At 42.3% G+C, this 15,472-nt stretch overlaps 1 protein-coding gene across 3 annotated transcripts in view; it reads left to right on the plus strand.

Annotated features, from left to right (window-relative positions):
* Positions 1-9,016, plus strand: part of LOC108587689 (stimulated by retinoic acid gene 6 protein-like) — a 49,072-nt gene extending 40,056 nt beyond the window's left edge. The window contains exons 11-18 of one of the 3 annotated variants that reach the window (XM_035252671.3): positions 589-664; positions 1,614-1,695; positions 1,882-1,930; positions 2,403-2,520; positions 3,589-3,708; positions 4,966-5,129; positions 5,853-5,999; positions 6,640-7,026. In XM_035252671.3, the coding sequence (XP_035108562.2) occupies positions 589-664; positions 1,614-1,695; positions 1,882-1,930; positions 2,403-2,520; positions 3,589-3,708; positions 4,966-5,129; positions 5,853-5,999; positions 6,640-6,785 (902 nt within the window). In that variant the 3' untranslated portion in view covers positions 6,786-7,026. Of the gene's footprint in view, positions 1-588; positions 665-1,613; positions 1,696-1,881; positions 1,931-2,402; positions 2,521-3,588; positions 3,709-4,965; positions 5,130-5,732; positions 6,000-6,639; positions 7,027-7,935 lie in introns of those variants that run through there. The other 2 variants (XM_035252655.3, XM_035252658.3) reach the window with 2 other exon arrangements.
* Positions 9,017-15,472: the final 6,456 nt, after the last annotated feature.

Genomic DNA, 15,472 nt, shown 5'->3' on the forward strand with positions numbered 1-15,472 from the left:
TGGATGTTTTTAATTGTAAAGAGATTCTGGATTTTGTCAAATGCTTTTTCTGCACCTATTGATAATCAACTTCTACAGAAGTTTTTAAACCAACAAATTGTCTTCCTTCCCTGTTTCTACATCCCTCTCTCATGAACTCACACAATCTCTGTAAAAGTACATTAGATTCTCAATATCAAAACTTGCTGAAGGGTGAATGAGTAAATAGTCAAGACATCTTGATCCCAGTTACCTTTGTACCCAGTTGAGGTATAACCAACACTCCTCCCAAAAAGTGGCAATTAGAGGTCAAATATGTTTTTTATGGATAGAGGCTATGTATGATGTATGGAAAATACTCCATAACTTCTTTTCCTTTATTCACTTTAGAGTGAAAATGTTAGCACAAAATGAGAAGATTATGCAGGATATATACTAAGGGCATATGCAGCTAAAATAAAACAGAAAATGAGCAAAAGTTTACTTACACAAGAAATGTGTTAAAGTCTACTTCATTTGCTTAGTACTTTGTGGTGCAGTATTCTGCATTTTGAAAATTCTGTTTCATGTTAATTTGGGGGGCTTCTCATATCACTTTTCATATTTCAGGAGTCTGGGTGGCGACCATTTTACCTGCCTCACTCACGTGTGTGAGCTATCTGTTCCACATTTTGGTCTGTTACAGGTAAGATCACTTTCAGAATCATCTGTGCACCTTTGACCAGGAATATGTTTGACATCATAGAAAAATAAAAAAATATATAAATAAAAATAGGCCAGGTACAGTGGCCCACACCTGTAATTCTAGCACATTGGGAGGCCTAGGCAGGAGGATGGCTTGAGTCTAGGAATTTGAGACCAGCCTGGGCAATATAGTGAGACCCTGTTTCTACAAAAATAAAATAATTAGCTAGGCATGGTGGCATGCGCCTATAGTCCCAACTACTTGGGATGCTGAAGTGGGAGGATTGCCTGAACCCAGGAGGCAGAGGTTGCAGTGAGCTGAGATGGGAAGGAAAGAGAGAGAGAGAGAGAGAGAGAGAGAGAGAGAGAGAGAGAGAGAGAGAGAGAGAGAGGGAGAGAAAGGGAAGGGAGAAGGAAGGGAAGGGAAGGGAAGAAGAAAGGAGGGAGAGAGGGAGGGAGGGAAAGAAAGAAAGAGAGAGGGAGGGGCAGGAAGGAAGGGAAAGAGAAAGAAAGAAAGTCTCTGGGGTCAGAAAAACTTGATCATCTGCTAATTGCTTGGTCAAGTTATTTAATTTTGTTGATTTTCAGCTTTCTCAACTGTAGAAATAGGAAAGAAAGAAAGAAGGAAGGAAGGAAAGGAGGAAAAGAAAAGGAAAGAAAGAAAAAGAAAGGAAAAAAGGAAGGCAGGTAGGCCACACATAATCTCATCTATCAGATTCAGTCACTATTATGACTCAATAAATACATATTATTTTTACAAGATGTAATCTAGACTGAAGTTCGAGACTTTTAAGGCAACTTGGAGATCCTTGGTGAGCTGCAGTCGGCACAGGGAGGCTAGGCTGCCCACCATCAGCCCCGCAGGCCTTCCTGTGCTATCTTTGGGACTCTAATTACTCACAAAGAACTGTCAGTTATAGGCACTACTTGATGTCCCATGTCTTTTCCAGAAAGCACATAAAGAGGCTCTGGGCAGGAGATAAACACTTTCTGCCTTTGAGGTTCCATAACCCGGCCTCGTCGGAGAGCGTGGTGAGTCTGCCGAGGTCTCTCTCTGATCTATACTAAGCCCTATGCCAAAACCTGAGGGTGAGCACAACACCCGCCTCACTGGGTTTATGGGTGAACTTCCAATGAGAAAGGGATACTGGGCACATGTGGCAGAGGTAATAAAGTTTTCCTCCTGCTCTGAGACCGCTTTTTCCTTTTAAACCTCAGGTGGCCATTGCAAGGTACTCTGGCTGGCAAATAGCCTATATTCTATGGGGTAAGTGCCATTAGGTGACCCATTCAATTCATCACATCCCCTCATCACCTGGGGAGTCCTGGCTGTGAGTAGAGAGGAGAGAGGTGGTCAGAAGCAGCCCTAGCCTCTTCCCTTGAGGGACTTTCAGGACAGAAGGAGAAACATAGTCTCGAGGTCCTCCTCACCACCATCCTGAACCCAGGGAGTATGTATGCTAAGGGTGGTGGTGACCCAGAGGAGACTGTGACTGTTCAGCTCCAGGGCAGGTTTTAGATGCCTTCTAGGGGAGTTAACACTCAAACTGCACGTGACAGGTGGAGTAGGAAGTGAACGGGAAGGAAGGTGAGGCCTTACCAGGCAGAAGAAACAGAAACAGATAAGCAAGCGTGCCAGGGTGTCTGGCGGGAGGAGGCTAGAGGGTGGCCTGCAGGGAGGGGTATGGTGGTGGCTCACAAAGGACCTTGAGTTACCAGCAGCTCCCCTTCACTCCCAGGCTACCTCATCATTCACGTGGTGCAGAGCCTATGTGGCATGGCAATCATGTACGGTCTGGTGCTGCCCATCGTCCACAAACAGGGCCTAGAGATGCTGCGAGGGCTGGGCATCGGGATGTAAGTACTGGGCGGGTGTCCTGTCATTGCCATGTTCTGAGAGCTGGGGTGCAGTTCGAGCTGCTATGTGGACACATGTTCTTCGCCCTGACCTAAAGATGGGCTGTCATAGCAACTCACGGGGAGGGGAAACAGCGTTCACAAAAGGCCATGTCTCACCATTCTATTATGCCCTCACAACCATGTGTATGTGTGGGATACATGTATGTCCATTTTCCAGCTGGGAAAATTGAGGTTTAGGAAGGTAAAATGGGAGGCAAGGCAGTATGATGGAAGGAGGCAGGTTATCCTGGCAAAGCTTTTGGATCTGCTGTGTGACCTGGGGTAAGTTACTCCACTTCTCTGGGCCTCAGTTTACACATTTGGAAGACAAAGTGAATGTTGGCTTCATTGAGCATTTAGTATGCCCCTTTTCTCATAACAGCCTATGAATTTGGTACTTATGTTACCTTCCATTTTGCAGACCAGGGAACAGAGGCACAGAGAGACTAAGCATTTCCCCCAAGCAGGGGCAAGACTCAGGATTGGGAGCTGGGCAATCTGACACCAATGCCTCCTTTTAGCCACTATCTCTCATTGCCACTCAGGGCATGTCAACACGGCTCGCAGTGCTCTCTGGGGACCCTCCCTGTTCTAAGCTTCTTGATTCCATACTTGCCTCAAGCCACCTGTGAGTTGGGAACAGAGCCTGTCCTCTCCACTGTCTTGTGGTCTTCTCAGGAACTTCCGAAAACCCCATTCCATTCTTTAGTTCCCAACCTGTTAAACCACTCACCCAGTTGCCACCCCTGGAGAAAGGGACATCAGTGAAATCTTGGAGTAATGGTCTGTGATCTGGAGCCACAAGACCTGATGTGTGGTCTTGGGAAGGTCACCTCCCCTTTGTGAGCCTCGTTTATCTCCTCTGCACAGTGAGCATGGGAATCCTTTGTAAGCAAAAAGCATGGGGCTCACATTACCATTGTTCTGCTGGGTGATCAGCCTCTCTCCTCTCTCTCACTGGGCATTAGAGAAGGGCCTGGCAGAGGGGAAAAGGCCACTTCAAGATGGCCCCACCCTGTATTTCAGCCTCACCATATCCATTGTTGTGGGTCTCATGATCCTGCAGATGTGGATCGCCGCCAGCTTCTTCCTACAGCCAAAGCTGGGCACAGCTGACAAGCAGAAGCCCCTGGCTCTCAACAACAGGTGATGGTGAAGGAGAGAATGAGGGAATTGTGGGCCTTTGCCTTTGGCTGTCTCTAAGTCCCTTCCTGTCCCCCATGGCAGGTTCCTGGGCAGGCCCCACACTCTCTTCGAGGGCCAGGTACAGTAGGTCAGTGGTTGGCTCTGGAGCTAGACTGCTGGGGTCCAGAACCTGGCTCTACCCCTTAGGAGCCATGTGACATGTGGGAGCTTACTATGAACCTCAGTTTCCCCATTGACAAATAATTGTGTAGATCTCAAAGAGGCCTTGTGAGGATGAAATGTGTTAAAATACGAACTTAGAACAATAGTGCTCGGCACGTGGAAATCCTTTCTAATTCGTTCATTCAAAGCCATCCATTCATTGGGGGAACAACATGAGCATGAGGGTATAGATAATCCCAACACAATCTGCCTGTGAGAAGCTCGGTCCACTGGAACAGACAACAGGCACATAAACAACAAGGATAAGAGAATGCCAGGGAGTGCAAAAGGAATACAAGAGAAACCGGAGGAGGAGAGGCAGGGGTGGTTAACGTCACTGCAGATGGGACTCTGGAGATGAGGTCAGCAGGACGGTAGGATTTCTACAGGCAGAGAAGAGGAGAGCGTATGGCCAGCAGCCAACACCACAAGGACAAAGGCAGGAAACCACAAAAGGGCAGGATGTATTAGGAGAAGAGTGAGAATCCTAAATGGTTGCCATGCAATGGCCTTAATGAGTGACAGGAAGGGGACACAAAGAAACAAGACCAGAAAACCCCTGGGGGCAGTGAGGGGGCTGAAACTCAGGATGTAAAGTTTGAGCTTTATTCCAGAGGCAACAGGAAACCACATGATCAGGTGGTCATTTGGGAAATTTCCTTTGGAAGACGTTGGAACAGCTGCAGCTGGGAATAGGTCCCTGGTGCAACAGACATGGAGAAGCCCCACTTCTGCCATAATCACTGACCCAGCTGCAGCCCCGTGCAATTTCTTATCATGTAGAAAGCCTCAGACCCCAAGGATTGCATGAAACAATGGCTGTCCCCACTGACATTCGTTCTTCACTGAGCTTAGTGGCCCCCACACTACCAGAGCCATTCCTTACACCAGTGCTGTGAGGTGAGGGCAGTCAGCTCCCGTTGATGGCACGAGGTCACAAAGCTTTGAGCCTGGACCTGCAGGATCTGACCCTGGGTCTGGGGGACTCCAGAGTCCCTCAGCCCAGCAACCTTGCTCTGTTGAAAGGTGGTGCCTTAGGCCAGCTTCTGTTTTTAGGAAAGCATTCCACAACTTCAACTACTTCCTGTTCTTCTACAATGTGCTGCTGGGCCTGGGGGCCTGCCTCTCCAGGCTGTTCATCAGTTGCCTCCTGGGCACGTGGCTGATTGCCCGCATTGACAGGACCATCATGCAGAGTGGCTATGAGGGAGCAGACATGGGTAAGTGATCAGCACCCACCGGGCCACATCCTCTGGAGAGGGCTGGTCTTTCACCTTTGTGGCAATTGCCTGGGAAGACAAGTATCAGAAGCCCAGAGTTCATGCCTTTTATTTATGCTCAGAGTTTATTTTCCAGCAGAGGCTTTAAGGCTGAGTGATAAAGACACATGCAGCCTGCTGGTCAAAAGGGAGTTCAAGGCTATTAAATTCCTGTCCATTTGGCAGACCTTTGAGGTATAAAGGAAGAGGAGTCACATTCTGTCTGAACACTTAGAAACTAATTTATGAACGCACAGCTCTGAAAATTTTTAGAAAGAACATATCTCAGAATTATTAGTGTTGTAGTTGGAAACAGTGCAGAAGATGTTCTGTTCGGTTGAAATGCTCCAAATTCAAAGCCATTTCTGAGGAAGCAAAAGTAGTTTTTGTTCTATTCTGATCCCACAGTCATTCATTCACTCATCTATTTAATAAATGTACTGATGCATGCTTGGAATTAGCCTCAGCAGCTCCTAAACCTTTGAGCTTTGAGCTCCCCATAAAATGGGCAGATTAGAATATGATCTATAAGAGTACTGCAGATCTTTATACCTCATTTTCTAGATTCTCAGAAAAAACTCAGACACCATTGGAGAGCAAACTGGCTGTGCAGTTATATCATGAACAGCACAAATCGGCCATGTCAGGAGGTACTGCCTGGCCTGACCTGTCTCTGGATTTCAGGGTTCAGTGCATGGATCGGCATGCTCTACGTGGACCATTATCACACCAACCCTGTGCTCGTCAGCTTTTGCCACATTCTGATCACAGATCACAGGGAGAGGAAGCTACAGCAGACCACCAAATACTGGTGCCTAAATCAATTGGCAGGTAACAGCTCCTGTTTGGACCTACGCTGGATTCAGACAACAGGAAATAAATACCCTCAGACTCCCTGGGATCCCTGAGGTACCCCACAGTCTACTCTTCCTGCTCCTTTTCTCCATATTCCAGGCCCTGGATCTCTTTGAACTAGGAATCCCAGGAGGCTTAGCTCCCAGTCATCCTGACTATGGGACCCACTCAGGCCTTGTGTCCTTGTCCTGTTAACTGGCCTCCTGCCTTGTTCCTTTAAGTGAACTCTAGTTCTGCTAGTGGAGTGCCCCATTTGTTTGAGTCTCCAACCCATATCCCAGGCTACATGGCAGATGCCCTCCAAGATGAAGCTACATTTTGATGATTCTGTCCTGTTGCTTACCACAAGATCTCTGAGGCTCTCTGCCCCTCTAGGGCTCAGACTCTCTAGGGCTCAGATTAATAATGTTCATTGCTATTTCCAACACTGTAGATACTCAATTCTGAGGGACAATTTACATCCCTCCAACCTCCCTCATGTCCCCAGGAGTCCCAGTCTAGCTCCTTCTACCACATCTTACACATTCCAGGCAGCTCTTTCAAATGCTTTGGAGAAAGAGTTCCCCTCCCTGAGACCCCTCCTTTCTTCAGTCTGTCTGCTCTGATTCTATCCTAGGTCCCCGTGTCTCAGCTAGGTCCAGAACAAGGTGGCTCCTATTGCAGACCCTAATCAACAACCCAAGACTCGTCATGCTCAGAAAATCAAAATTAGGGCACAGTTCCCAGGAGTCCCAAATTCTGATGACATGCTCGGAGAGCTGATGCTGGCCCCCATCATCTGCTCCAAGGCCAGGCTAGGACATCTGCCACCAAGAGACGGCTCAGTCTAACCAGCAGCTGTCTCCTGCAACGAAATGAGATGGCACAGGCACCATCCATGCAGATGGTAGACAACATTGGCTACTCACGGGATGGCCACCTGGGCTGAGGGATGAAGCCTCAGGACTATTTCACTCCCTTGGCAAAAAAGATTAAAAAACTAAAGAAAAGTCTGTTGAACAAACTTTGCCCATTAATGATTTCCACTATCCATTGTGGGTGGGCAGCCTTGGAGAGTTACCTGGTAAAAAGCACTTAGTTTACCTACAGGGCAGAATTTTATGTCACTGGAGAAGGTAGTAAAATATGTATATCAGGAGAGTTTAACCATCAGTTCCCATTTTTCTCTGGAACAGAATGTGGATTTCAATCTGACAGCATCCCCATTGCCTCCGTCTTGCCAGGCTTTATCACAGATGGGAAAGAAGGAACTCCATGATCCTGGCCCCCAATTTTGTTGGACCTTTGCAGGCACACACCAGGCTTTCTCTCACATCACCAATGGTATGGGAGGGGAATGGATCAGAGCTAACCTGGGCCTTAGTCATATAGCAGATGCACAGATTGTCTCTGAGAAGGGTAAGATTACTTGGAAAAGCCACCCGTCTGAAGATACAAAGACAGGCTGGGCAGGTATTCTACTGGGGGATCACAAGAGTAAAGTTGTATGAGCTAGAAAGCCCCAAGCATGTTTGAGGAGGGTGAGCCATGTGACACGTCAGGTTACAGAGCTCTAGGGGCTGGCCAAGACCATCCCAAGAAGGGCCAAATGTCATGCCAGGAGGCTTGGACGTTTGTCCTGTGCAGAGCCCAGCACTTAACCACACTTCATGTTGAAGCACAAAAACCTGGCCCAGGACCTGTCCAAAATCTGTCCATTCAAAATTCCTTCTGAAGCTTCTGCAGTTATTATGAGGATCCCACCAACAGGGCAAAGGGGAATCCCCATTCCCCTCATGAGTCCCAGATCCATTGTAATTCAGTTGCCATTGTTAAGCACCTAATATAAACCTAGTCCTGTTGCTAGGTATTTGCCAGAGTTGTCTCTTTTAGTTTAATCTCTGTAACTAAGCTTTATCATCCTGCTTTTTAGAAACTGAGAAAAGAAAGACTCAAAGTGTTGGGATTCCCAGGCCATCACTTTGTAGGTATGTAACAGTAGCCCAATTATTTTGCCTTTCTCTATTCACTTTTCTTATCTATAAAAAGAGAGTAATATCCCCTAATAACCTAAAATTGTTTTGAGGAAAAAAATGAATAAATACTCTTAACATAGTGCCTCACACATCCTAAACCCTCAATAGATATTAGCTATTGTTAATTGTCATATAACATTTTGTGATGATCTGATTAATATCCACTCACCCCCTCACTAAGATATCAGCTCCATGAAGAAAGAGGCCTTCTCAGGTTTTGCTCGCTATCACCAAGCACACACTTATAACATAATAAGATCTTGGAATGAATAAAATAATGAGATCAAGATGAACAAATCTTTTTTGACTATGAATTCACTTACCAAAATCAATCCTGGCATCATGGTTTGAATGAATAGTGAGTGAATACCAATGGGGAGCCTTGTAGTGAATTGAGGAGGCTAATATGTAACAGCTGTCTGTGATCCAACCCACTACATTTAATAACATGGGCTTGTACAAAGTTCTGTGGAGACTTGGAAAAAAAACTACTAATTCTGCCTGAGTAAAGTTAGTGAAGACTTCCCAGAGGGAACAGCATGGGAACTGGAATATATCAGGTATGACATAGGGCATTTCTTATTTGTTTTGGGGAAAAGGCAAGGCACACTTTCCAGTTTTGAAGTTTCCTGGGAGTTTGGAGATCATGCTAGAGGAAGACACTCAACATGAAGAAACTTTATTTTGGGACTACTAGGCCTCACTGATTTCTAGGAATCAGATGAGGTAGACATAGAATGTATTAAGAGAAGCATAATATTTAAAAGAATGCAGTGTCAATCTTAGGTAGTAGAGCTTCAGGAATACCTGCTATACTGCATTCTATTCCCATGCCACTCTCAGGCAGGCTCAGACAGGACACCAAGGGGTGTCTGAAGACACTGGATAGCCTTCCAGGTCACAGGCATGAACACAATCTGAGGGACTTGTGGGACATATCAAAAGAACCAACATACACATTATAAGAGTTCCAGTAAAGGAAGAAAGAGAAAACTGAGAAGAAATATATTTGAAAAAATTGATGGCTGAAAACTTTCCAAATCAGACGAAAGACATGAATCTACACATCCAAGAAGCTTAATGAAGGTGGATAAACTCAGTGAGATATACACTGAAACACATTATAGATAAGTTGTTGAAAATTAAGATGCAAAAGAGAAAAGACTCATCACAAGTGATCCTCAATAAATCAACAGTGCATATCTTGTCAAAAACCATGAAGGGCAGAAGGCAGTGTGATGATATATTTTAACTGATGAAAGAAAAACTGTCAATCAAAAATTCTATATCTGGAAAATCTTTTCCTTTGGGAGAAGAAGAAACAGATATTTCCAAATAAACAAAAGTCAAGGTAGTTTTTCACTAATAGACCTGCCATAAAAATTCTTTTAAGTGAGTTCTTCATGCAGAAGTAAAAGTATATAGTACCTCAAAGCCATGTGAAGAAATAAAGATCGCTGATAAAGGCAACTTCATCAATAAATTGAAAACCCAGTATTATTGTAAATTTAGAGTACCTTTATTTCCTCTGTGATTAAAAAAGCAAAAGCATAAATCACTTATGATAAATCTATGTTATTGGGCCCACAACGTATAAAGACGCAATCTATAACAGTAACTATATAAAGGGGAAGGGATGAAGATGTATGGGAGCAGAGTTTGTTTATAACTGAAACTAAGTTGGTGTCAGTCAAACTAGGTTGTCATAAGTTTAAGATGTTAATTTTAATACCAAAGGCAATGACTAGGAAAATAACTAAAAACATGCAGAAATGGGAAATAAAGATAATCAAAACAGTACACTACAAAAAATCAACTAAACACCAAAATGCTAAAATAAATGAAGAATAACATATGAGACATACAAAAAACAAATAGATAAATAACAGAAGTGTATCCTTCCTTCTCAGTAATTACTTTAAATTTAAATATATTAGAATCCTCCAGTTATAAGGCAGGGGTTGGCAGAGAAGATAAATAACATGATCCATCTGTATGCTGTCTACCAGACTTATTCTAGATCTATAGACAAAAAAGAGCCAGAGTGACTATATATTATCAGAACAAAAAGATTTTAAGAAAAAATGGGTTAAGGAGCTAAAGAAGAGCATTATATATTGGTAAAGGGTTTAACCCACTGGGAATATATAATAATTATAAACATGCATATGTATTAGACTCCAAAACATATGAAGCAAAATTGACAAAATTGAAGGGAGAAATAGACAGTTTTACAATAATAGAGACTTCAGTACTTCATTTTATTTTATTTTATTTTATTTTTGAGACTGGATCGGACTTCATTGCCCAGGCTGGAGTACAGTGGCGTGATCTCAGCTCACTGCAACTTCCATCTCCTGGGCTCAAGCAATCTTCCTACCTCAGCCTCTTGAGTAGCTGGGACTACAGGCATATGCCACTGTGCCTGGCTAATTTTTTTTTTTTTTTTTTTGTATATTTGTAAAGACAAAGTTTCACCATGTTTCCAGACTGGTCTCAAACTCCTGGTCTCAAGTGATTGACCCACCTTGACCTCCCAAAGTGCTATGATTACAGGCATGAGTCACTGTGACCAGCCAATACCTTATTTTCAATGGCTATAACATAACAACCAGACAGAAGATCCATAAGGAAATGGAGGACTTGAACACCACCATAAATCAATTAGTTCTACCAATACATACAAAACACTCTATACAATAACAAAAGAACATGTATTTTTCTCAAGTTTATATGGAACCTTTTCCAGGTTAAACCATATGTTAGGCCCTGAAAAAGTCTAAGTAAATTTTAAGACTGAAATAATACAGTCATCAAGAAGTACAAGAGAACTGCTCTGAAACAAAGCTCATTGGTTGCAGGATTGGTGTTAGTTCACTGGGAGAAGACAGCTGTTGCTAGACAAATGTCCTGGCCCAAGTGTCTTACCTGAAATACTGCAGGTCAGAGAAAAATTCTGTGATAAGTTCTATTCTGGTATTCTGTTAACAAGGTATAAAGGAGATATGCAGGCGTTTCAGAATGCAAGCATGAGGGTTTCTTCTTTATGGCTCCACCCCGACACCATTTTGGTTAGGGTTTTGACATAAGTAACTCCACTTTGTATTGTTTACTTCCCATGAGGCCACAGGTACATGCTGGGAGAGAGAAGGCACTGTAACAAGAGTAGGAACCACAGGCATTTGGACCACTTCTTCTTGTGACTGACTTGAGTCTTCAGGTTCTGTTCAGGCTCAATCACTATATTGTAATGCCTCCAAAATCCAAATAGCCCCACCAGGCATTGTGCCTCTTTCTGGTTGTAGGAGGAGCTAGATGCAGCATCTTCCCCTTCACTTTAGAAGGGATAGGTTGACATGCCCCACACCACCCAAACCCTAAAAATTTTGCTGAGGTAGAAGTCTTATGAATTATAAATTTATTTCCCTTTCTGACACACAAATGTCTCACCAATAAGTCTAGGGTAGTTGCTAATTCTCATTCATTAGATCCAATCAGTCTAATGTCATTAATGTAATAGACTAGTGTGATATCTTATGGAAAGAAAGGGTGATCAAGATATCACAAAGATATTTTGGTACTTCCGGAATCAATGTCAGTTCAGAACCAGTGTCCAGTAGTTCATGAAAAGTCTGATTATTTCCTTTTCCTCAATGCACAGTTACCTTGGTAAAGAGCTGTCTGTCCCTTGTGGAAGGCTGAGAGAGAGATTAACAGTACTGTCTAAATTTTCATTGTGTCCTTCCTTGAGGGGGCCCAACTTCCCCTTCATTCAAAGAGTGTATAAACAGACTCAAAACTGAGAATTGATTGAGGAGCCATGATTATTTGTTTTTAGCTTCAAATTAGACTTTTGGTGACTTGACCTGGAATTTTTCTGCTTATATGGATCATATAAAAATTTAGTAGACTTACTATCTATTTCACTTCTAAGAACATTGTAATTAACTAGTATAACAAAATGCTTTGGTCAAGCAAAAGAACCCAGAAAGGTAGTGATATCATTCGATCTGAATCTGAAGACCTGAAAACCTGGGAAGCCGCTGGTGTGAATGAGTAGCCAACATAGGTCTGGGTGCAAGTCAGATAATTCTGATTGTTTCTTTGACCCAGCTATTTATTATGTGGTAATATAATATGGGCTGTTGGGCCTCCACTTGACCCCTGCCAGTTCAAAATTCAATTACTCCCATTTCATTTAGGTTTTCCAATTGAGTGACTGCTATTTCCACTGTAAGGTCTGGCCTATAGAGAAGAGAGATTGCAGAGCTCTTTAAGGATACTGGAACTCCTCTTACAAATTTATTTCTCAAAGTATTGGAGAAAAGCATGTCTTCTAGACCTTTCAGTGTGGGTGATTAGGTTTTAAATGACAAATTCAATTTAACATTCTACTATCCCTGAGCCTTTAAGTCCCTTCTTCTACTTTAAACCAAGAAAGAGCATTCATTTCCAATTTGCTCGTCTTTTGATCCGTGACTCAGCAAACTAACCAAACAAATTGTTAGAGCTCTTTCTAACTCCTCAAGCTGAAAATCTCTGCTTAGTGATCCCATTTAATAAATTCAGTCTGGTTCAGCTTTATGCTCCTTCATCATTATCCCACACCTTTAATATCCATTCTCACACATGTTCTCTGGATTCCTACCTATATAAATTAGTAAACTCAAACAGATCTTCTGGAGTGTAGTGTACCTCCTCATGGGTCACACTTTGTACCTAACCTTAGGTATCTGCTGGGACTTGAGTCTAGTTAGAGGTCTGGAGACGGGTGGTACAGGTAGATCTTGAGGAGAATCATCATTATCCTCTTTCATGGTAACTATCTCATATAAGGCCATTATTTCTTCAGGCAATGGAGGGTTGATGCCCTCAGATAGAGGGCATCTGTTGGGGGTGGGAAAGCCACTTTTTCTGGGAATGGGGATACCTCTTCCATTGGCAAAGAAGACATCAAAATTTAGCAGCTCAGTGTCTCCAGCTTCATCAACATTTTTCTCACACATCTCCATCCCAATCTTATTTCCTAATGAAGGCCTGAACTTAGTGGATGCCTGTGAGGCTTGGAGTTTGGCTTGCTTTGTAATTCATCCAATTACTGGGATAAGATCCTGTGTCTGATTTTCAGTAATTTCAATCCTCCATCTTCAGGAGATAAGGGCACACATAGCCTCTCTTAATTAAGTCATTTATGTGGCTCTTAAGCTTGGAATTCAAATATCTGACTCAAATAGCTTTTCTTTCACTGCTTTATCCAGTAGTGGAAGCAATCAACCAACATTATTATATTTCTTAGTTTTCAAAAAATGTTTGGAAGTATCATACACAGACTTACTTAGCTCTTTCCTTCTTATAAGTGGTTAATTGGAAATACCCAATTCAGATATTTTGCACATCTCTATAAATAGTTCACTACATGGACTGTCAGTGCTCTACTACTGGAAATAAAGTCATTAGCATCTTTATATCTAAACAGATTAGAGAGCCATTTTCAGAAACCCCAAAACCAGTTCAGAAAACTAATCCTTAAAATTCTTTTCCTCTATTCTTAGTGCCAAAATCTGTATTAATGTTCTCCAGAGAAACAGAACCAATAGGATAAGTAGAGAGATAGATATAGATATATAAATATAGATAGCCAAGAGAAGATGTATTATGGGAGTTGGCTAATGTGATTACAGAGGCTGTGAAGTCCTACAATATGTTAGAGTCAAGCAAAAGAATCAGGAAAGGTAGTGATGTAATTCAGTCTGAGTCTGAAGACCTGGGAACCTGGAGAGCTGCTGGTGTAAATTCCACAGTTAGAAGGCATGAAAACTAGGATCTCTAATGTCCAAAGGCAGGAGAAGAAGGATGTCCCAGTTCAGAGGGAGAAAGAGAGAGAGAGAAAATTCGCCCTTCTTTCACCTTTTTGTTATACTTGGGCCTTTAAAGGATTGAATGTTGCCCACTCATATTGGTAAGGTCATATATATATATGTATATATATATTTTTTACTCAGCCTACTGATTCACATGCTAATCTCTTCTGAAAGTAGCCTCACAGATACATCCAGAAATAATGTTTTCCTAGCTATCTGGTCATCCCTTAGCCTAGTAAAGTTTACAGAGAAAGACTTCTGGTCTTTCTGGTCACAGCAAAAAAAATGTCACCTCCATGAGAACCTGTCTGAACCCCCTACCAATGGCTTTCCAGTCCCACTCTCAGCACCCTACTATGAAGTGGAGGACTTACAGTACCAGATATTGAGACTCAGTTTAAAGTTACAGTAGTGAAGGCTGTGTGTTCTACTAGTGCAAGGATAGAAATTAAGAGAAATAGAATAGAAAGCCCAACTCAGACCCACACATTTAGACATTTTATATATGATGAAAGAGGTGTGCAGAGCAGTGGAGAGAAGATAGTCTTTTCAGTAAATGGCCCAGGTCAGCTGATTCTCCATATGGGAAAGAAATGAATCTTGACTCCTAACTCACTGTAAACAAAAACCCATTCCAGGTAGATTGTAAATTTAAATGTGAAAGTTTAAAATAATATTTACAGTAGATAATATCAGAGAATATTTTCGTGACCTTGAGGCAGGCAAAGATTTCTTAGGTAGGATACAAAGTGTACTGGCCATAAAGACAAAAATTGATAAATTGGGACCTACTAAAATTGTGAACATCATTTCATTGAAAGATACCTTTGAGAGAGTAAAAAGGCAAGAACAGAATGGGAATACATATTTGCCAGATATATGTGAAAAAGCCTCATATTTATGATATGGAATGGATTCCCATGAATTCATAAGAAAAAAGACATCCAAATGGCCAACGAGTATATGAAATGTGTCCACATTGTTACTAACCAGGAAAATGCAAATTAAAACCATAATGTGATACTACCATGTAGTGGCTAAAATAAAAACAGGAGACAATATCAAGTGTTGGTAAGGATGTAGAGCAACTGAACTCTTATACACTGCTGTGTGGTAAACTGATACAACCACTTTAAAAAATTCTTTGGTCTTATCTCTTAAAGATGAACATACACATACTCTATGACTCAGCAATTTTTCTCTTAAGTATACACCCAATAAAAACGCTTACAGATGTTCACCATGCAAAAGAATGGTCAGAGCAGCATTATTATCGGCAGTCTCCAAATTGAAAAAATCCAAATGTGTGTCAGTAGTAGAAAGGATAAATAAAATGGGGTATATATTTCTCAATAATGGGATATATACAGAAGTAAACTCTAGACACATTCAAAAATACGGATGAGTTTGGCCCGGTGGCTCATGTCTATAATCCCAGCACTTCAGGAGCTAGAAGCAGGAGGATTACTTGAACCTAGGAGTTCAAGGCTAGACTGGGCTACATAGTAAGACTCCGTCTCAACAAAAAATAAATAAAAATTAGCAATTATTTTATTTAATAAATAAATTTTAT

Source organism: Callithrix jacchus, chromosome 1 (genome assembly GCF_049354715.1).
Source record: "Callithrix jacchus isolate 240 chromosome 1, calJac240_pri, whole genome shotgun sequence".
Lineage (NCBI taxonomy): Eukaryota > Metazoa > Chordata > Mammalia > Primates > Cebidae > Callithrix > Callithrix jacchus.